Source organism: Palaemon carinicauda, chromosome 3 (genome assembly GCF_036898095.1).
Source record: "Palaemon carinicauda isolate YSFRI2023 chromosome 3, ASM3689809v2, whole genome shotgun sequence".
NCBI lineage: Eukaryota > Metazoa > Arthropoda > Malacostraca > Decapoda > Palaemonidae > Palaemon > Palaemon carinicauda.
The window spans coordinates 129,192,056-129,216,011 of record NC_090727.1 but is presented as its reverse complement, the minus strand read 5'-3'; the positions used below and the strand labels follow the sequence as shown (position 1 = coordinate 129,216,011).

The 23,956-nt window shown below is 36.7% G+C and overlaps 2 protein-coding genes across 3 annotated transcripts in view; both read right to left on the bottom strand.

The window, feature by feature from the left end:
• Positions 1 to 10,746: 10,746 nt before the first annotated feature.
• The window catches only part of LOC137638505 (transcription activator GAGA-like), a 66,720-nt gene continuing 53,510 nt past the window's right edge, over positions 10,747 to 23,956 (bottom strand). Inside the window, exons 7-9 of one of the 2 annotated variants that reach the window (XM_068370603.1) lie at positions 15,515 to 15,779; positions 14,343 to 15,020; positions 10,747 to 10,882 (exon numbers count right to left, since the gene is read on the bottom strand). In XM_068370603.1, coding sequence (XP_068226704.1) covers positions 14,347 to 15,020; positions 15,515 to 15,779 — 939 coding nt within the window. In that variant the 3' untranslated portion in view covers positions 10,747 to 10,882; positions 14,343 to 14,346. The remainder of the gene's footprint in view (positions 10,883 to 14,342; positions 15,021 to 15,514; positions 15,780 to 23,956) is intronic. The other variant, XM_068370604.1, reaches the window with a different exon arrangement.
• On the bottom strand, positions 11,415 to 11,786 carry LOC137634099 (uncharacterized). Its single transcript, XM_068366325.1, has one exon. It carries the CDS (start codon positions 11,784 to 11,786, stop codon positions 11,415 to 11,417), a length of 372 nt encoding a protein of 123 aa, XP_068222426.1.

Here is a 23,956-nt window from a genome sequence, read left to right as displayed (position 1 = left end):
TCCTTTCTTTTTTCCCCTGTATCAAAGAGCTGCTTGGAGAAAATATCTTCATAGTAAATTGAAATTACTAAGACAGACTACCTTCCCTTTAACATTAATCTTGTAATTTCTACTCTCAGGAAGTAGAAGTTTGTTGGTGTAAGTTTAAGAGAGCTAAGTAAGGTAGTGGTCTGTCAATTGCACCAAAACATCTTTAGTTCTTTTATCACCTATGTTACTTACGGAGCATAACTGTACATGTACAGTACTCAAAGTTATTGCACCATCTTCCCTTCTGATGAATTATCGTTTTCAAATAACAGAAATACAGTACAGTATACAATTACTGTAAGTGGTATGAATACACTGCTGATGTAAACTATCAAAACGACACTCACAAAATTCTTCTATTTTAAGTTTCTGTGCCAAAGTCTAAAAGTTACTTCTTTCATAGTCCTTACATATTTGCGCGATGTTGCCGCAACATGTGTTTCTTGATGTTTCCTTTGATCGCAGAACGTAAGCCACAGATTGGACATTCAAAAGGTTTCTCGCCCGTGTGTATCCGAATGTGGCGTCTCATGTCCTTGGAATCCGGGAAGTATTTTTTGCAAATCGGACAGCAATAAGCCGTAATAGCCACGTCTCCATATGGATCATTTGAAGGTCCGCCCCTTGCATAGGATGCATTTAGTTCCTGCCTCCTAATCTTCACTTTGTATTGTTCCATGTCGCCACTTAATCCCTAGAACAGAGTGATTTCTCTTTAATCTTTGGGTCACTGAAGTTACACAGTAATTAAGTCAGTGAAAAGAGTAGAATGATATGAATTATATGTTACTATCAAATAGTCTACTTTTTTACATCATGAACAAGTTGTACAAATTTATTTCATACTATTTTCTCCTGACGATTAAATCTGACACTATTTATTAACTACAATATTCTTTACTATTGAACAGCAACTGACACTGGAAAGAATTCAGATAAACCCATGTAATAAAAAGGATTTGCAGTACCCCCTACTAGTAGCACTAAAACTAATTAAATGTCAGATGCTATACTGCCCAGTAACAAAATGGTGTTGATGGCTGTATAAATCATGGTAGAATAAATAACTTATGTGTATTTCATACTATACATAATATTTACACCAACATTTATTCATTAAATAATTAGATATAATTCATCTGGGAAGTTATAACAGCTGCACAACTAACTTATATGAAAGATTTTGGGTTTAAATGTGTTACAGTATACTATACAGGTACAGCATAACAAAAAAATTGTAATGTAAATTGTTTACGAGACATCAGTCTACACGTAAGGAAAAAAGCCATTGTTAAATAATAACATGGAATTTCTTCATAAGCTTTTAGCCATACAGCATCTATGGCACACTGAATTTCCCTTAAAAAATTAGAGGAAACAAATCAATCTTTTAATCAATTTTTTCAAACTAGTAAAACCAGCGAGTTAATGACATTTTACGGATATTCTTCCAAATGAGATATCAACAAAAAGCACGGTACTAAATGTTATATTTGAAATACCTCGTACCCATAGACAATATAGGACTTTTAGCAGGCTCACCTCATGAAGACTATCCTCTACCAAGTAACATGTGGAGAATCAATAAGGGCAACATTAAATCATCAATTCTCAAATGTTCGGCAAACTGGTGATAACGTAAAATACTGAGATACGGTAGATCTGAAGCATCCATAGAATATATGTAACCCTCAAAGCGATCCCTATATAGTGGACCATTTGATAAAACTTGAGAATGAAGAATGGCAAAGGCTGTCCCAATTAAAATCATCAGAGATTCAATAAATCATAGTCCTACTCAATCTTGTTCAATTCCTTTAATCACTGATATTCTTCCTCTTATTTCTACTTATTTTCTTTCTATCTACTACAATCTCTCTCTTCTCTTTCCTGCTTTCTTTTCGTCTCTTTCTGATCACTGATAATTCTGCTCTTAGCTCTTCTTTCCTTCTGGGTTTATTAATTGTCCCAACACTTTCTACTTCCGATGTCTTTTTGTTCACAGATAATTCTATCATTTCTTTTTTACTATCAGACTCTTTCTATTCAGTAATAATGCTCCTCTTACCTTTCCTTTGCTTTCAGTATTTTGTTTCCATTAGTAACCAATCCAATTCTCTAACTGTAATCTCAATGTTCTATAAAAATCCTATTCTTACATTCCTTTACCTTGTTGGTCTCATTTCATTCCTAACCCTACTCTTTTCTCTTCTTTACTATTTACAGCTTTCCATCCGGCTCTGAAGACATCTTTATCTTGGATCCTAGATTTGGTTACTTATAAAAGAATGATAAATAATTCTAAGTTTTGTCGTTATTTTTCACCGATACTGTATTTCATTAGGCTTTGTTTTATTGTTTTATTTCTTAGCTATGTTCTTTTCTTTACATACAATATTTAGCTCTGCAAAGATAGCTTAGCTCATTATGAACCATTGCGGCTCATTTCATACGCGATCACAAGCCGATAAAATCCAATGTGTTCTTGAGAATATGGTGAATAATATATCCTTCTATATATTTAGAATTTATTGATAAGTAGTACAATACAATGTGAGTTTGTGTAGGGCTTGAATAAACCTTACACATAGATGCCCTTTTTTTTCTTTTTCAAGGTTGATAAATGGTGTCGTGGCCATCTGCAGAGAAAACTACTGCACTACGGAACAACAGCAGCTGCAAGAGGTTAATACTAAGTACGGAATTAACAAGCTTCCCCGACGACAGCCCGTCTGTGGGGGGGGCAGAAAGAGGTGGGGCTCTTCGTTAACAAAGATATATACATACTAAAATGACTATGAAACCTCTGAAAGCAGGACTAAAAGAGGCAAAGCAAAAAGAAATTGTTCAAATGTGTGTCAAGCAAAAATGAAACCATATTTACAGTGAGAAATGTTCTAAGCATAGTAGTATCACTCAAGCTGGTGTAAAACATTAACGTTATCTATTTACATCCAATTAGTCCAAGTTTCAGAAAACATTTGTTGGCAAATCCTCACAGTTTATAACAGCAGCTTCTGCCACTGGTAAAATCAGCATCGTACTTGACTCTGGTAAATTTAGTACACTGTGTGTGTGTACAAGCTGCATATATAAGAAATCTAAAAGAACTGTACAGTAAATTATAGAATCCACTTTTACAATCATCACTAGTACATCTGACGAATCTCAATACACTTCATTTTGCAAAGATGAAAAGTTACATAAAACTTTGGCAACTACCAAAACTGACCCTTACATGGGAGAATTGAAAGAATATCTTCAACAACTTTGTAGCACAATCGTATATCTTCGTAATTTCTGCATTCTCCCCAAAATAGACTGACAGAAGACGTCATTCTCAAACAGTATTTCACTTTTTTTCTATTCATTGTAAATAATCATGAACATTTTCATCAGCATCATACTTAAGATAAAAATTATTCACAAAAAAAATTTACAGAAAACTATAATTATACGGAATTTTGTCAAAAAATAAGCACAGATCAATTATTATCACTTATTACAACTACAAATATTGTAGTAAACATGACCTTCCTTGCTCATATAACCATATCAAATATTTTTGTTTTATGGAAGGCATAGTATAACCAACACACTGAGGGTAAATACAGGCAAGAATTCTGTGAATATTCTATCAAGATGTTAATTTAATATTAGAACAAGAAAACTATACTCTGAAGATTAACTGAAAATAAACACGCTATAGTTTTGAGTTAGGCTGTATTCAATATCAGAAAGACCCAGCATATCAAGTGAATTAAGATGAAGAAAAGAAACACACAAAAAATCTATTATGAACAACATACCTTTAATGAACCAGAATGTGTTAGGATCTACATATATGAGAATGCACTACAATGTAAAATTGTATAGCGAGCATATATCAGTTAGTTTGTTCACTTGAAAATTATACGAACTTATTACTTTGCTGGTTGGTGTTAAAGGTTTGAAGACTGAAAATTCAACTCTGCCTAACTCCAGAAAATACTGGACACACTTTCCCAACTTCCATATTCTGTTACTTGTTATATATCCTCTAAATCCCATGAAACTATAGTCAATTTCTTTTAGCGATGCAGATTTACACCGACTCGCAGCGGTGCCCTTTTAGCTCGGAAAAGTTTCCTGACCGCTGATTGGTTGGACGAGATAATTCTAACCAATCAGCGATCAGGAAAATTTTCCGAGCTAAAAGGGCACCGCTGCGAGTCGGTGCAAATCTGCCTCGATAAAAGAAATGGACTATAGACCCAGAACTGGCATGCAATTCATTTATTATGGGACAGATCCATTAAAGCCAACATCAACAAGAAACAAAAACAAAAAAAGGGGACCTCTACTCTCTACGTTCCTCCAGCCTAACCAGGGACTCAGCCGAGTTCAGCTGGTACTGCTAGGGTGCCACAGCCCAACCTCCCACATTTCCACCACAGATGAAGCTTCATACTGCTGAGTCCCCTACTGCTGCTACCTCCGCGGTCATCTAAGGCACCGGAGGAAGCAGCAGGGCCTACCGGAACTGCGTCACAATCGCTCGCCATTCATTCCTATTTCTAGAACGCTCTCTTGCCTCTCTCACATCTATCCTCCTATCACCCAGAGCTTTCTTCACACCATCCATCCACCCAAACCTTGGCCTTCCTCTTGTACTTCTCCCATCAACTCTTGCATTCATCACCTTCTTTAGCAGACAGCCATTTTCCATTCTCTCAACATGGCCAAACCACCTCAACACATTCATATCCACTCTAGCCGCTAACTCATTTCTTACACCCGTTCTCTCCCTCACCACTTCGTTCCTAACCCTATCAACTCGAGATACACCAGCCATACTCCTCAGACACTTCATCTCAAACACATTCAATTTCTGTCTCTCCATCACTTTCATTCCCCACAACTCCGATCCATACATCACAGTTGGTACAATCACTTTCTCATATAGAACTCTCTTTACATTCATGCCCAACCCTCTACTTTTTACTACTCCCTTAACTGCCCCCAACACTTTGCAACCTTCATTGACTCTCTGACGTACATCTGCTTCCACTCCACCATTTGCTGCAACAACAGACCCCAAGTACTTAAACTGATCCACCTCCTCAAGTAAGTCTCCATTCAACATGACATTCAACCTTGCACCACCTTCACTTCTCGTACATCTCATAACCTTACTCTTACCCACATTAACTCTCAACTTCCTTCTCTCACACACCCTTCCAAATTCTGTCACTAGTCGGTCAAGCTTCTCTTCTGTGTCTGCTACCAGTACCGTATCATCCGCAAACAACAACTGATTTACCTCCCATTCATGATCATTCTCGCCTACCAGTTTTAATCCTCGTCCAAGCACTCGAGCATTCACCTCTCTCACCACTCCATCAACATACAAGTTAAACAACCACGGCGACATCACACATCCCTGTCTCAGCCCCACTCTCACCGGAAACCAATCGCTCACTTCATTTCCTATTCTAACACATGCTTTACTACCTTTGTAGAAACTTTTCACTGCTTTCAACAACCTTCCACCAACTCCATATAACCTCATCACATTCCACATTGCTTCCCTATCAACTCTATCATATGCTTTCTCCAGATCCATAAACGCAACATACACCTCCTTACCTTTTGCTAAATATTTCTCGCATATCTGCCTAACTGTAAAAATCTGATTCATACAACCCCTACCTACCCCCCAAAATTGGGGGAAGTGCCTTTGGTATATGTATGTATGTATGTAGATCCATTAAATTGGACTTCCCTTCCTAAACTTACTCAATTTCCCACCAGAACTTTAACCAATTTGTTTTCCTGAATAAAAAAATAATCACAAAAACAAGAGGAAGGAAAAAAAAAAAGCTTATTCTTCAAAGAATTCAAATAACATGGTGACATTTCTTTATGAAATACCACATGGGTCAAAGAAAATTCTTAAATAGAAGAAACAATACCAATAATTTCACTAAACTCTCCTATCATATAACTACTCATTCTCAGTCAAAGTATTGTATCTAACAGTCAAGAGTTGTAGTATTCAAGACAACAGCTTTCACTATCTCAACTAGAAAAAAAAGGGATGTGAATATAAAACATCCCTTGTGTTTTACATAGTAAAATCTTATTTATATGAACCTCCCCTCATGTTCAAATGGCCTTTGTCTCTGGAAGTATGACGAAACTTCAATAAATGCATCCCAGACCATCCAAGACTGGAAGATGCAAAATACACCGGAAGATGCATTAGCAACTCTCTGGTGGATATACGAGGTGCCTCACACTGAGGGACCTGGGGGAACCCAAACAAAAAATAAGGCAATAAGGTAAGGTAAATATGATGGAACTTCAATAAATGCTACCACGTTACAATTTATTTCAGCAGTCAGGTCACTATTTTGCCTTCTTTTCCTTTGAGCATATTTGAACAAAATTTGCAATTTTTTGTCCTTTTTATCGAAAATTTAAAATCTTTTGTAAAGGGAAAGATGCTAATCAAATGAGTAGTTCTTGTTATCTAAAATCTGTTCAGGGTTGCTGTGGCCTGATTGGTAACATCTCTGTCTGGTATTTGCCAGCCAAGGGTTCGAGTCCTGCTCTGTCTCATTAGTGCCATTAGAGTCTGCAACCTTACCACCCTTTTCAGCTAAGGTTGGGGGGTGGGGTGGGAGAGCCTATATGTCTATCTGCTGAGTCATCAGCAGCCATTGCCTGGCTCTCCCTGTCCTAGCTTGGGTGGAAAGGAGGCTTGGGCCATTCTCAATGATTACCAAATAAATTTAGTTTGATAATTATCAAGAAACTTTACCTGAATTCAAACATACTGGCAGGTAGGTAAGCCAACAGAGTTCAAGAATTCTCCACCATCTAGCAAGTGCAAGTGTAAACAATACAAAATGGTGCAAAGTTAACACTGTTCATTGAACACATCATAAAACAACGTGTCCATGCTTTAATTTCCTTAACAAGGAAACCCTCAACGACAACAAATGGCTACAACGACATTAGGTGTCTGTCTCGATTTGTTGCCTCATTCCCCTGTACCCACCAATCTAGTTTTCAACTGAAATACTTTCATAGACTTGCTCTTAATTATATAACGCAGAAGGTATCATAAAAACTATGGTTTGTCACAGAGTATAAACACAGCTATCTATAATGAACAGAACTATTTTGTAAATTATAACTTTTCTCTACTGAAATACTCGTATAAAATTGAAAAATAAATCAAAACTATGTAATAAAAAATGCATCAATAGCTTTAATAAAACAATCTCAATGATATAAGGTTATCTTCTTTAAGCAAAGATGTACTGTATATATTTATCATAACCTCAATGAATAAATACTTAATGAGGAATACACTCTAAGAACCAGGACAAGCTGAAAACAGGTTTAAAGGGTGAATAACTTATAATGACATTGTTAAATGAATTCCATACTTCTTTGACTAAATAGAATTTGAATAAAATTTATTTCTATACTCAAAAAATGTCCTGTTTTCTATCTTCCAGACTTGGGCCCCTAAAAATGCAATGAAACAATCTAGCGGTTAATGGCAATAAACAAATGGCTTGGGTATGCTATACTGCTCTTGTACCCATTCTCAAAGGGAAAAGTATTAGTAAATTGAACTAGCAATTGAACTAGAATTACCAACCTTTCTTTGCATATGAGATATCAATTTATTCGAGAAAATTGTATATAAATCATCTTAGAAGTAGCTATTTCCAATGATTTGGAAAAATAAACACCAACAGAATAACTTGAAAGTAAATTATTTGGATACCTTTCAGAATTAAGCTTCTGTAATAATTAAAAAAAAAAAATGCCTCATCAGAGTTGGGCTCTCTTCATACTCCTCTTCCTTTTCTGAAGGATAATCCAAGGCATGACTTACTGGTCTTCCCTTTGTTTACATCGTTTACTTTGTACGGAAACTGACAAGCATTTATTTTTAACCCTTTTACCCCCATTGGACGTACTGATACGTTTTACAAAACTCATCCCTTTAACCCCATGGACGTACTGGTACGTCCTTGCAAAAACTGCTATTTACATTTTTTTTACATATTTTTTATAACTTTCTGAGAAACTTCAGGCATTTTCCGAAAGAATGAGACCAACCTGATCTCTCTATGGTAACATTTAAGGTTATTAGAGCAATTTAAAAAATATATATTGCAAAAAGTGCTTGAAAAAAAAATGCCTGGGGGTTAAGGGTTGGAAAGTTCCAAATAACCTGGGGGTAAAAGGGTTAAGGGTACTCATTTTGGCACTTGAACAGTGTAAATGTAGGAGCAACTACGGTACTGAAACTGAAGAAATAATATCCTTTAACTATCTATGCATTAGTTACTAACAAATTCAGAGGATATCTCTAAATGCATTCAACCCTAGCAGTACCAGCTGAACTTGGTTGAGTCCCTTGTTAGGCTGGGAGGAACGTAGAGAGTAGAGGTCCCCTTTTTTGTTTTTGTTTCATTTGTTGATGTCGGCTAACCCCCAAAATTGGGGGAAGTGCCTTGGTATATGTATGTGTATGTATGTAGTTTCTAACAAATCTTGAAGATATCTCGAAATGCATTTAACACCTAAAACCGAAAATTCTGGGGTGTGGTCCCTGCCATCAATCCAACAACAATGTAGAGACTGAAAGACAAAGGCAGTATGGCTTGCTCAAGCCACTGGTTTAGTGGCAATAATTGCTAGATTTTCTCTTTACTTTACTAGAGGCTTAAGTCTTTCGGAAGGAAAGAAAACATATTGTATTGTTTTAGAGGTAAATGCTAATAAAACTGAATTTCCAGAGAGAAGCTATATGAACACCCGGGCAATTTCACAGAAATAATATAGAATTAAAGAATTATAATTACCTACGATAAAAATGTAAGTAAATAAAAAATATCAACAATAAAAATGTAAGTAAATAAAAAATATCAACAATAAAAATGTAAGTAAATAAAAAATATCAACAATAAAAATGTAAGTAAATAAAAAATATCAACAATAAAAATGTAAGTAAATAAAAAATATCAACAATAAAAATGTAAGTAAATAAAAAATATCAACAATAAAAATGTAAGTAAATAAAAAATATCAACAATAAAAATGTAAGTAAATAAAAAATATCAACAATAAAAATATAAGTAAATAATAAAAAATATCAACAATAAAAATTTAAGTAAATAATAAAAAAAATATCAACAATAAAAATATAAGTAAAGACAGGTTGCCAAAGGTCAAATCGGAAAAAAATTACAGTACGTATTAGAAAAATCAAAACGTCTTAAGAACCAACTCTAAAGTTCTCGCACTAAAGAGAAGCATCCAGCGTATTTTGAATTGATATTGCAACATCTTCAAGTGATAGAATTGCCTTCATACTCACTAAAGTCCATTTCTTTTAGCGATGCATATTTGCACCGACTCGCGGTGGTGCCCTTTTAGCTCGAAAAAGTCTCCTGATCGCTGATTGGTTAGAATTATCTTGTCCAACCAATCAGCGATCCGGAAACTTTTCCGAGCTAAAAGGGCACCGCTGCGAGTCGGTGCAAATATGCATCGCTAAAAGAAATGGCTACAGTCCGTTATGCTAACGTGTCAACCCAAACGCCAAAGTCCCCTGGTACAGTGGGATTCAAATCCTCGGATACCTTTAGTTTCTGGCTGCTCATGAATATAATTTGTTTACTTTAACCTTAAATTTCTTCTCTTTAATTATTTTATTCTTTTCAACGCACTGGTATTCTCTCGGTAAAAGATTACAGTTCAAACTAACAGCACCTTTGTGGACTTACCATGAATAAAAAGAAAAACAGCTCTATTCACAATTGTGAAGAAATTAGTGACAAAAAATAAAAGCAGGAAGGTAGAATAAACTTTTTCTTTTCAAAAGCATTAGTACTTAAATATTATATTATAAACAAAGAGATCCATTTGCTATGTCAAGCAGACAGACAGACAAACAATGCCACAAGATTTGTTACTAGGTTCATTTATAAAACAAGTCAGAAATAGTCGCTACTCTCGATGTTACATATGCTGCCAAGAAGATAAATTTGCGAGTTTCTTGAATGAAATATTCTAAATGCACAAGTAAAATTAAATACACTCTTCATATATAAAAAACAGGAGTCTTTGGTTAAATGAAATCAATCTGGTAAAAAAACAGAAATAAAAGACGTACAAACTAATTCTTTCATGACATTTCCACAGCAATTTAATTCAGAATTACAGTACGTTAATAATAAGATAGCTGTTCAAAAGTAAAAAGCGATTTTATGTACATGCAATCCTTTCTGACAGCTGAGTGGAAAAGTCTTGATTATCAGCACTGATAAATGATGCTATTCAAGTTTTAAAGTAATTTCAAACATCAGCCTTGCCACAACCAAAACACAAAAACATTTCTGAAAAATGCTGAGATATCTTTTAGCTACTGATGTTGAGAATCATCCTGTTCTACCTCCAAACAATCCATGGAGTATCCTGACTCAACTCCATACAGTTGGTTCATTGCCAAAGCGGAGTGATCCGTGACCCCAGGATGTTTAATCAACACATGTTTCTTGAGACTGGACTTGCGGGCCGTCGTGTGATCGCAGTACGGGCAACTGAAAGGTTTCTCGCCGGTGTGAATCCTAATATGACGAACTAAGTCCGAGCGCAGAATAAAAGACCGCGAACAATACATGCATACGTATGGCATCACTCCTCCGGGGATGCGGACTGACGTGGCCGTCGGCAAGGCGAGAGCAGGGGCTGACGACTGAGCTTCGTATGGAACACTTGCTGACATTCTTGCTGCTGTCTGGCCTGACATCGCCATTCCGGGAGACGTACGTCTGGAGCCCTAGAAGAGCAACACCAGGTTCACTAACCACGTTTCCTTAACCATCTCATCACACCACACCAGTTAACAACATAATGACTCAATATCATCATCATTAAATCCTTAACACACTAATGATGTATGAAGCACTCTAGATTTTCAATGACCAAACTTCTATTATATATCATGTTTAATTAAATGAAAAAAAAAAATTAAATATATATTGAAATATTTAAATAGTTCACATACAACTGGTGCAATATTACCTACTTATTTTACTTTCAAGCTTGCAAAATTATCCTAATGTCTCTTCTCACATGATAAAATAAATGTCTACTTTTACAGATGATTTTTTTTTTTTTTAATAATGTAATTTCTTGGTTCTAAACTTGTATTTTTTGGGGAAAATTAAACTTCCCTAACCATGGGATGTGGGATTAATTTATTTAATTGTTATCCTACATATGCCAAAGTAAATTGATAGAAACTACCTGTATCTTCATCCTGGCACTATCGAACCCTATCTTCATCTTGCCACTTTCAATGCATATCTTCATCCTGCCACTATCAAACCTGTCTTTACTCTGCCACTATCAAATACTATATTCCTTGTGCCACTATCAAACCCTATCTTCCATGTGCCACTATCAAACACGATCTTCTTTTTGCCATTATCAAACACTATCTTCATTTTGCCATTATCAAACAATATTTTCTTTTTGCCATTATCTAACCCTATCTTCCTTGTGCCACTATCAAATACTATCTTTCTTTTGCCATTATCTAACCCTATGTTCCTTGTGCCACTATCAAACACTATCTTCTTTTTGCCATTATCAAACACTATCTTCTTTTTGCCATTATCTAACCCTATCTTCCTTGTGCCACTATCAAACCCTATCTTCCTTGTGCCACTATCAAACATTATCTTCGTTTTGCCACTGTAGAACTCTATCTTCAATCTGCCACTATCGAACCCTATCTTCCTTGTGCCACTATCAAACACTATCTTCGTTTTGCCACTACAGAACTCTATCTTCAATCTGCCACTATCAAACCCTATCTTCCTTGTGCCACTATCAAATATTATCTTCGTTTTGCCACTGTAGACCTCTATCTTCAATCTGCCACTATCGAACCCTACCTTCCTTCTGACACTATCCAATACTATTCTATCTTGAATTGAGAATTTTGGGGAAAAATGACTCTACATGGAACTGATCAATCAGGGTTTAAATACTGCCACCAGAAGGTTTCAAGTTTTTGGTAAATTCAAGATGATATACTTTAACAGGGAGCTCCCACAGTCCTCTTTAATGACCTGACCTCATCCCTCTCCCACCAAAAAATATTGCTTTTCACTTTTCATACATTCCCTTCGCTATTATTATTATTATTATTATTAAATGCTAAGCTACAACCCTAGTTGGAAAAGCAGGATGCTATAAGCCCAGGGGCCCCAACAGGGAAAATAGCCCAGTGAGGAAAGAAAATAAAGGAAAAATAAAATATTTTAGGAGTAGTAACAATATTCAAATAAATATTTCCTATTTAAACTATAAAAACTTTAAGAGAACAAGAGGAAGAGGAACTAGATAGAAAAGTGTGCCCGAGTGTACCCTCAAGCAAGAGAACTCTAACCCAAGGCAGTGTAAGACCATGGTACAGAGGCTATGGCACTACCCAAGAATAGAGAACTTCTCATGCTCTCCTCTCTCTCGAGATAACAAATCTAGGATTCTTGGGATGTTACTGGGTCATCTCAAATTATTTCATAAAAAAAATATTTTATATTGTTAACCCTTTTACCCCCAGGCTCTTTGGAAATTTCAAACCCTTAACCCCCAAGGGGTTATTTTTTCCCAGCACATTTTGCAGTATATTTTTTTTAAATTGCTCTAACAGCCTTAATTTTTGTCATAGAAAGGTCGGGTTGGTCTCATTCTCTTGGAAAATGTCTGATTTTTTTCAAAAAATTATCAAAAATAGGAAAACAAATTTTTATAGCATTTTTTTGCAAGGACGTACTGGTACGTCCATGGGGGTAAAGGGATGGGTTTTGTGAAACGTACCAGTGCGTCCTTTGGGGGTAAAAGGGTTAAGGTATTAAAGCCTTGCAAATTCACTTCGCTACTAATTGCAAAATCGTTCTCCAAACTTTATACTATTTACTTAATTACCGGTATTTGTACAGTAAACATATTTGCTTTCTGATGTAATTTTTGCTTTGGTCTTTTTTTAGGGGGGGAGAGGCAACAAATGTACTGGTCTATGGAAGCATGTTCCTTTTAAAATGTACTGTATGGTATTCTATCTTGCTCCAAAGCTTTGAAAGCATATTGTAAATAATAATACCTATCTTATTACATTTAATCTTTTTACATGCTATAAAATTTTAGATAAATTCAAAATATCCAAAACAAGGTGCTGGGACTACCTTTACTATTGACTGTTGTCCATTTCATTACGAAAGAGGGAAATATCTACTAAGGGCCTGATGCCCCATATTTTATATATCGTCACCCTCATAAACTAACTGCCTAAGTCATTTTCTCCACTTGTTGGGAAATAAAAAAACCTCCTCATTTCCTAATTCTTTATATCATTGTATTGAGCTTCAATTCACAAATTCTAATTCACAAATTCTTCTGCTAAGAATTTGTGAATTGAAACTCAAGACAATGATATAAAGAATTAGGAAATGAGAAGGTTTTTTTTTTGAGTTCCCAACAAGTGGAGAAAATGACTTAGGCAATTAGTTTATGAGGCTGAAGATTTATTAAGATACTTTATGAAAGTTTTGTCAGATTTCTTACACTGCGGTCATACATCTTTTAATCGAAATGTTATCTTCCGTATACGAGTGTGTGCTATTTTTCTCAAAATTAAAGAATTTGTTTTTCCTTGTTAAATAAAGTAATACTTCATAAAAAATATAAAAGGATAACTAACTTTCTCTCTCTACAAGACTTTGATCTTCAGTCTAAAAAAAAACCCCTCTCTATGTTGCTCTCTGTGCTATTTGAAGAAATTTGTAATTATATACTGTACATGCTTTTCCTTGATAAATAAAGGGCATTTTTTCTTGATAAAAACAAACAAAAATCATGAACAAATCACTACTACATTCAAATAAAAGCAGATTCCAAATTTGTAACTGTAGTCCATTTGTTTTAGCGATGCATATTTGCACCGACTCGCAGCGGTGCCCTTTTAGCTCGGAAAAGTTTCCGGATCGCTGATTGGTTGGACAAGATAATTCTAACCAATCAGCGATCAGGAAACTTTTCCAAGCTAAAAGGGCACCGCCGCAAGTCGGTGCAAATATGCATCGCTAAAAGAAATGGACTATAGTAAAAGGTCTAACTAGTTGAACCCTACTGTTAAATCTTATACACAATCATGAAGTTGACCTCTTTAAAGCACACTAATTCAGTAAAGGCTTACATTACCCTCCCACCCGCTACGTAGCTCGACTGACCTACTTAATCCGAGTCGCTCGATGACTGGGATGCACTACTGTCAACGTTTCCTGAAGGACACGAACTTGACGGTGCCCCGGCAACACTTTCCAGGGTGGGCGAAGGATCCGGCAGTGTTAACTGGGGAGCCTGGGTGGTACCCCATGGCGGAGAAGCATTACTATCAATGGAATTACCGGCGGCAAATCTATCGGAAGACGACACAGGCAAATTCTCAGACTCTTGTAATGACTGAAAATTGGGGAATTCTATGTCAGGCGATGGCTTCCAAGCATCTGCAGATGCATTCTGCGAGGTGTCCTGTAACGAACACATGCCCGAAGTGGAGCCTGGAATGTTATCAGAGTCCTGTGACACGCAGTATCCCTGCGATGCAGTCGAATCTTGCAACTTCTCAAACACGGACAGCGATGGGGCGCTCGTCCAAGACTGGGAGGCTATGCTTTCTGAAATATCTAGAGAGGAACAACTAGCAGGTGTCACTCGGGAGATAGATACTTTGTTGTTGCCCCACATGGTGGGATTAATGCTCTCCGTCGTGTTATCGGTGAAGTTTCTAGACTGGCTGGACGCGAGCATACCTCCTCGCTGTAGAAGCGAAAGAACAGCTGGTAAAGGAGAGACTGATGTGTTACCCCACGAGAAACTGGGGAAGGACTCCGTGACTTGTTGCCTCCCTAGAATATGAAGTAAAATCTTAGCTTCCAAATGCTGTCAACATCGGTCAGGTAGAAATAATTCCTTCTACGAGGACTTTTCAAATTAATACTAAGACAGAGAAGTCTCTATCCAATACAGTGATGTACATAATTTACTTTTTATATATTTAAAGATCTATAAACTAATAACTATTTTTTTTAATACGCAGTAACTTCTCTGAAAAGAACTAGCAATGAAATCCAGTCAAAATAATTCAAGGAACATTAAAAGACTGTGGACACAGCGACACAGCATGACTCAAGCAAAGAAAAAGGTCTTATTAACACTGAATAAAAGAAAAACAATATTTGATTTTCTGTAGTTCAAAATGGAGGCAAAGCATCAATATCCACAAAAAGCATGAACAGAAAGTATGGGGGGAGAAAAAAGGGGAAGGGAAACAAGGCTAATCGCCTCCTAACCAAAGAAGAGTACAGAAATTCAAAAGCGAATCTCCGCTGATCCAACACACCTGGTAGGGCCTCCACTTTAATCCCTTGCTCCACCACATTATGACGACTGATGAGGTGCTTCTTCAGATTGTACTTGATGGCGGTGCTGTGGTCGCAGTACGGACATTTAAACGGCTTCTCCCCCGTGTGAGTGCGCAGGTGCCTCGTCAGGTCGGACCGCAGGAAGAAACGCTTGGGGCAGTAAGTGCACTGGTGGTTGGCCCCCGGGGAGTGTCCGGCCATGGCACGGGCCCATACCGCTGCCTGGCTACTTGCGCCACCGCCCTAAAACACCAACACGGACTTTAGCATCACAAAATACGTCAAAAAGGTATACCTAATTCATGAGAGCCTTTTACAGTTCTATAAAGCAATGAAGTGTGTGTGTGTGTAAACATGAACATTTAGTGGACAAATGCATATATTAAATATCCTTCCTTAACATCTGCGAAAGGAAATGCAAAGAATTTCTAATACTCACAAATACAGTAAGCCATTACTAACATTATTAACCCTTTTACCCCCAGGCTCTTTGGAAATTTCCAACCCTTAACCCCAAAGGGGTTATTTTTTCCCCAGCACATTTTGCAGTATATTTTTTTCAAATTGCTCTAACAGCCTTAATTTTTGTCATAGAGAGGTCAGGTTGGTCTCATTCTCTTGGAAAATGCCTGAATTTTTTCAAAAAATTATCAAAAATATGAAAAAAAAAAAATTTTATAGCATTTTTTTGCAAGGACGTACCGGTACGTCCATGGGGGTAAAGGGATGAGTTTTGTGAAACATACCAGGACGTCCTATGGGGGTAAAAGGGTTAAGCATCCGTTCTTCTAGTTTTTTTTTTTTTCAGATCAAGTTGACCATGCCTTTCAAAACATAAATAAACGAAAGAGTAATTTCAAATTCCCACTGAAGATGTCAAAAGCAAATTCTAATCGAATCCTAAACCAAGAGACCTATACTAAAACAATAATAAACATTTCCCTCCTCTATCCCAACACATTTAGCTAAAAACAAATAAGGATGATTTGCCTAAAAACACGAACTAATGAAACTGCCGAACTGAAATACAGTTAACAATAGACCCAAAAATAAACACAGGAAAACATTTCATATTCTAATTCCTCAAAGCTAGATGAACATAAATACGTAAAAACTTTCATTGACAAAAATAAAACAAAAAGCCTCACGGACAACTCTGTTGGAGAAAAAAACCTTACGAGATTAATAAAGATCATAATCGTTCATATTTTACCAACTCTCATTCCAGACAAAAATATTATTAGGTAAGGTTGAAAAATTTTCCATAATGGTTTCACTTCATGAATATATATAGTTCAGGTTCCTTGAAAATGAGCAGTGTACATGAGGGATCAAAGATAGAAAAGATTAAGAGGTAGAGGCTGTAAAATTCACTAGATAAAAACTTGAATATTCTCGTGTTCAGGAGCTGCCTCAAAATCCATCAATAATGATGTGGAGAAATATAAATCCAGTGGAGCGGCTATGGGACAAAACGAAATGGAAAGGATGTCCCCGGCAAATATGAAATGGTCGAAGAGGTGATAGAAAGGATACAAAATGAGTGAAAAATAGTGATGATGAAAATAATTGCAGTAAAAGCAGGTACTGTACTGTAATATAAAGAAAAAATAAAGTAAAGTTTTCTGAGGTACAGTAGTGACATAAGTACAGATGAACACAGGAATTCCCATTACACCTAGCAGAGCAAGTTCCTGTGTTTAGCCCCGCCCAACACCTCTGCCATCTCTCTCTACACTAACTGTTTGGTTACTCGCAACAAAGTAAGGGCGTGACAGGGTACACCTTTTTGGGGGTGCGCCAATAACTCGTGTACAGCTGTACATCGGTCAAGTTGGTAGGTGGTAGATAGTAAGTAGTAGTTTAGCGGGGACACCAGCCACCATTGAGGTACTACTGCTAGAGAGTTATGGCCCCTTGACTGTCTAGACAGTACTACATTGGATCCTTCTCGCTTGTTACGGCTTATTTTCCCTTTCCCTACACATACACCGAATAGTCTGGTCTACTCTTTCCACAAACTCCTCGGTCTTCATATACCTGACAACACTGATATTACCAACCAATTCTTCTTTGCTCAAGGGGTTAACTACTGCAATATAATTGTTCAGTGGCTGCTTTCCTCTTGATAAGGATTGAAGAGATTCTTTTAGCTATGGTAAGCAGCTCTTCTAGGAGAAACACACTCCAAAATCAAACCAATGTTCTCTAGTCTTGGGTAGTGCCATAGCCTCTGTACCATTGTCTTCCACTGTCTTGGGGTAAAGTTCTCTTGCTTGAGGGTATACTCGGACACACTATCTTATCTTATATCTCCTCCACTTGTTATCTTAAAGTTTTTAATGTTTATATAAGAAAGATTTATTTGAATGTTATATTGTTCATAAATTATTCTTATTATTACTTCTCTTGTAGTTTATTTTAGTTCCTTATTTCCTTTCCTCACAGGGCTATTTTCCCTGTTGGAGCCATTGGGCTTATAGCATGCTCCTTTTCCAACTTGGATTGTAGCTTGGCAAGTAATAATAATAATATAGGTCAGAGTAAACATCCTAGACTCAAAAAGATTTTGTATACTAACCAGGATTTGATGGGAAGAAATAGCTAGGAAGGAAGAAATTAGGAGGGAGAAACAGTATTGTCATGGAAGCCGGCCATAGCCAAGGGTTAGACCTGCTAACAGTTTACACGAGAAATCTACCGACGAACGTCGATAATACACAAGTGGGGAAACCGAGGATGATTTAATCATGAGGAGAAACAAACGAGACATCAAAGGTGATTAACACGGGATGGAATAATATGATTTTTCTGGGTCGACCTGTGACGGCCGGTGAAAGTCCTTCTTTTCTAATATAAATCTTCCAAATATACTAGAGAAAGATAAAAGCACGGAATGCAGAGGTTACAACCCTCGTGCGAGCACCTTGTTGGTGTCGTATATCTAACAAGGGTGTATGTAAACCACTATTCACAGGCTGTCTTCCATTTAGATAATCCCTTCATCAAAGGGGAGGGCCGTGACAGGCCCTAGAGAATACAGTTGGGTTACCCTACCGACACCTACCACTCGCGCTCACCAGGTCATCCTTCTGATTTTGGACTTGCTCGCAAGTTGAGTTTGTTTTTGCACAGTGTTTTTCGAAGAGTTTCTCGTTATTTCAACATGACTGACGTTGCTACTTCACCCTTACCAATGTTAAGTACCATAGTTTGTTTTGGCAGTTCTTAATATGATAGAGAAGAATAAAATAAAAAGATTCCTAAATATATAAGAAAGGACATTCAAAAGGAACTGCTAATGTAAGTGGTGGGGGAAATATATACAGTACTGTACTGAGAATAATTTATTCATTAAACTGAAATAACAGAGAAAACTTATTAAAGAAAAAAGTTCCAGATTCTTTACAAGGCCCATCATTTCTTCATCGTAGAGTACAGCAATGGATTTTGCCATCATATAACAATAAACCTTTAAAAAATTCCTATTTTCTTTATACTCTTTACATAGAAACATTGATTTGCTCATATCAGTCTTCTAGATTTAAAAATACAATGGACTAAGCCAATTCCAAATGTTTGTGCTGAAAATAAAGCACTATAAAATTACCAGCTTCTTTTCATATCAAGCTCCTTAAAATAAATTTAAATGCTGCAAATACACAAACAAGTCAAGGTTTGGTTTTATAATTTTCTATATTACTTTCATTGCCTAATGCTACAAACCTTATTCTCAATTGAGGTGTTCAAAAAACAAAGGGTCTCCAGGGTTCGGGCGGGAAAAATCAAAATCACAAGAAAAACCCGTCTGAAAATTGGCAATTTTCAAAATCTCATGCTTGTCTTTACTCCTAGATAATTATGTAAATTCCCAAGATGGAAATACATTGCAGGGGGAATCACATTACAGAACACGGTTCATCTACTTTCCAAGCTTTGTCATTTCCTTCCAGCACTTGGTTATTTATTTACCTCCTACGAGATGAACGGCCTCTTCTGGAGGACGAGTAAGCACTCCTGTAAGTGGGCGTCGTTGAAGTAGCTCCCCTTCGGGAGGGATTCACCGACTGGGACCAATGTCCTGAGGAAGGTTCGCGCCTTCCTTGCGCTGGGGCAGACCGAGAAGTCGTAGGAGCTTCTGCAACAGGTCTCCTAAATACGGGACGTCTCGCCGAATGTGGCTTAGGCACGACGAGTTCTCTCTTTTTGGCCATCTTCTCCGCTAGCTCTTCTGCCTTCTTTGTGGGGATAAGTTGTTCGTCCCATACCGAGATATTTCGCAGAGCTCTAACCTCCCTGTCGGGGACTTTCACTGGAAGGTTCTTAAACATTGAATCTCTTCTCCTCAGTACCCAGTTCGCAGAGAGCGCCAAGGCCTGGAACGTCAGAAATTTAAGGGCACGACTTCCTGATCCCAGCAACTCGTTCAACGCCTCTCGTTTGGCAGGCTCCAACACGTCTGTCGGAATCTGAGTGCCCACTAAGGTGGTGGCCCACCAATCCAACCACGAAGCGACGTTAACCAGGTCCTTCGACATCTCCTCCATCATCACGGACTCGGACTGGGAGAAGTAGGTAATCTTTATTCTCCTCGCTAGCAGGTCTATCACTTCCCGTCCTGGTTATATCTAATCTTTCTTCCTGCCCTTTCAATTTCACGTTAGAGTTTCAGATTGACATTCACATGCCACTTCATGAGATGCTGCTTCAGACCATAGTTGAAGAACGTGCAGTACTCGCAGTAAGGACATTTAAACGGCTTCTCCCCCATGTGAGCGAGCAAATGTCTGTTCAGGTGGCATTGCGTGGGGATGCGTTTGAGACAAAAAGTGCACGGGTAGCGTGCCGGCGGGAAATGTCTGGCTCTTCTACTTGCGCCACCGCCCTAAAACACCAACACTGGACTTAGCATAGAAATTTGTAATAAAAAATTAAAGTAAATTTTGCCAAAGTATTAAAAAAAATCAAATATCTATAGTTAGCATTTCTCTAAAATAAACTGTACACAGAAAACATATGAATAGTTCATATATTTTCAATAAAAAAACCAAAATCATACATAATACAGTATTCTAATAAAATTTTATTAAATATGAAGAAGAAAATAAACAAAATATTTGCCAGATAAATGAAAATACAAAAAATTTCTTAAATAAAAATAACAAAAGAATCAATTTCAATAACTTACATAAGAATAACTACAGGTTCATTAAAAGGTCCACTTTTTCCTCATTAACCTGTAAAGGATTTTGTAAGAATATAACAGCAATCTTCTATTCCCTATTTTATTTTTCTTTATTTGAACTAGTTCAGTTCATAGCACTGGATTCCTACCCACATTTTCTGAACTTAAAATAATTTTGCACAATCAGCAACTTCACAATTAACAAAATTACCTACTGAATTTAGTATATTTTGACTATTCAATACAATACAGTACTGTATTAACTTTTGAGCCATGGAATTTGGACCACATGGTATAGCACTGGGGTCGAGATGGCAGAAACAAAAAAAAAGTAATTAATAGAATTTTAATCAAATTTATTTTCATATTCACTCGATGTTCAAATTGCTTCTCTATCAAAGCTGTTTATATAGATGTAACCCCAAAGGTGAAAATATTTCCCATTTTCTTTCCAAAAGGTTTAGACCTCTAGTAATCAGACAGTCAAGCAGTTAACGGCCATAAATAAGGCTTGGGTGCGCCGTCCCATCTTTTGCTTTTCAGTCAAAACTATTCTCTTGACGCCACAGACACCACAAAATTATAATGATTATGAGAGGTTTGACGGAAAGATGGAAGAAAAGAAGAGGTAATGGCAGTTAGAGAGAAAGCCACTAAGTTTGAATCTAATGGTTGGAGGGAGTCTGCTGAACCCCTTCAATAATGCTTAAAGTTCACCACCTTTCATATTAATACAGTTATAACTTAAAATTTTCCCCTTAAACCAAGGAGTCAATTATCATCTTACAATTTACAAAATACAGTAGGTACCTCCTATCTAATGCTTCTTGCTATGAAGAATAAGTCTTGTAGCTGAGGAGGTTTAAACGCTCAAGACTTGGTTCAAAAACAAATATTACTTGTGACTGGACTTCAAATATTTCATAAGATTTTCCTATTCTTCTTCATCCTTTTCCAAAATGAGTTGCGACAGTGAACAATTCTTTGACCTTCTGATGTCATCAATCACATATACTGTATATGTCCCTTTTCTTGCTCAAGTCAGATAAAATATCCTTGACAATTTGTTAACTAGACCAATAATCATGGAAGCATATCTCTCTGCCCAGAAGCTGAGCAATACAATCTCAAAATGTTCCTTCTCACCATACTATAACCAATCTTTCAAATTCAAATTCTATCCAACTTGTTTTCATTCATTAGGTATGCCTTTGGTCCCAATTGTCCAAAAATACAGTCTTTTATATGCTGTTGACATAAGGAAAAATTAAGAAAAGTCCATTTCAATAAAATTGACTTTTGGATCTGTTTTGTTCAAGCTGTGGAGTTATCTTTTGTAAAGTGTTGGGAATCCCAAGGTCTTTCTATCTATAGTTGGACCATTTGTTTGGAGACCTCAGCGACATTCCTGAACTAGGGCAAATGCTGTACAACAATCTATAAACACCAATGAAGAGAGAAGATAACCCCAAAGTTATCGGGTAAAGGAAAAGTCGCAGAGCTTTTCTCAACAACTAAGGGATAACGAAGAGGTATACTGTGTCTGTTGTCCTGCGGCGATTAGATATACAGAATGTGTAGAATTGTCATGTTTTGGTTTGTCAAAACTCTCTTGCCTTCAAATGGGTTATTAGCACTTGTAATTTCAGGTAAAGGTTACTTGAAATAATAACCTCCAATTACAAAATACTGTGGGTGAAATGGTTAATCCACCAAGTTTTGTTAATTCTCTCTTTAAGTCTCACAGGAGACACATCTAAAAGAGTTCACACTGTAAATCTCATCATTCTCTGATACTGTTTGTATTTATTTTTTCTTCAAACCTCTGCTTTAAAATGAAATAGTTAACCATCCTGCTAGTCTGTGTTACAATTAAACAAAAAGTATCATCTTGGAAAATTGTTAGCACAGTGATTAACCCTTTTACCCCCAGGCTATTTGGAAATTTCCAACCTTTAACCCCCAGGGGGTTATTTTTTCCCAGCACATTTTGCAGTATATTTTTTTAAAATTGCTCTAACAGCCTTACTTTTTGTCATAGAGAGGTCAGGTTGGTCTCATTCTCTTAAAATGCCTGAATTTTCTCAAACAATTATCAAAAATATGAAAAAAAAAAAATTTTATAGCATTTTCTTGCAAGGACGGACCGGTACGTCCATGGGGGTAAAGGGATGGCTTTTGTGAAACGTACCAGTACGTCCTTTGGGGGTAAAAGGGTTAAAAACAGAAGTTGATATACAGTATCCTTCTAACAAACGATGACTGATGGGATTTCTGCGCCTAAAAAGGAAGAACAAAAACTCATATTTACGATACTATCATCTTTATCAAACAATATCTTGATACAGATTTTCGGTTTACTGTCACATCACAATCAAAAGCCAAACTGCACACACACCCACACACGTATGTACAAACATTAGCGACGTCTTTCATTTCTAGTTAACTTTTAAGATGCCTTGTTCACAAGACTCTCTCTTTCGCAAGCAACTCTTTCCTAGCCACAAGAGTAAATGTTATCACTTATAGAACAATCTTAAAACAAATTCTTTTAATGATTAGCTAGATAACTGCTATATCCCTGATATAAATTACTTTTTAATAAGTGTTATCCATGGTATTATACCAAAGCCCAATACAGAGCATTGAGATAACACACCTTTACAATGCAAGTACCAAAGGGATTTTGACGAAGGAAAAATCTATTTCTGGGAAGAGACCTGTGACGCCCGGTGAAAAAGTCCTTCTTTACATCTTTACACTTTTCTGATATAAATCTTCCAAATATACCAGAGAAAGATAAAAGCATGGAATGCAGAGGTTACTACCCTCGCGCGAGCACCTTGTGGGTGTCGTGTATACAACAGGGGCATGTGAAAACCACTTCACAGGCTGTCTTCCATTTAGATAATTCCTTCAGGCAAGTTGACGATTTAATTTTGAAATTAATAAAATCCATCAAAGTTCAGCTGATAAAATGCTTGCTCAGCATGTACACAGATAATTGAAAGAACCACCATTACATACGTTTGTGTACATGTTTTCTTTCCATGAAATTACCTCCATTTCAATTACATTTAAGCTCATGAAATTAACCACAAAATAGAAACCATAAGAACACATTAAATTCATCAAAATTACCAGACAAACATATCATACAAAAGAATACAAGTAACACTGACGGGCCACCTGGACAAAGCATAAAAAAAAACTAATGAAGTTTTGCACCACAATC

What these genes read in the sequence shown, in the direction of transcription:
- LOC137634099 (XM_068366325.1), bottom strand. Translation starts at nt 11,786, where the DNA reads ATGTTTGATAGTGGCACAAGGAAGATAGGGTTTGATAGTGGCACAAGG.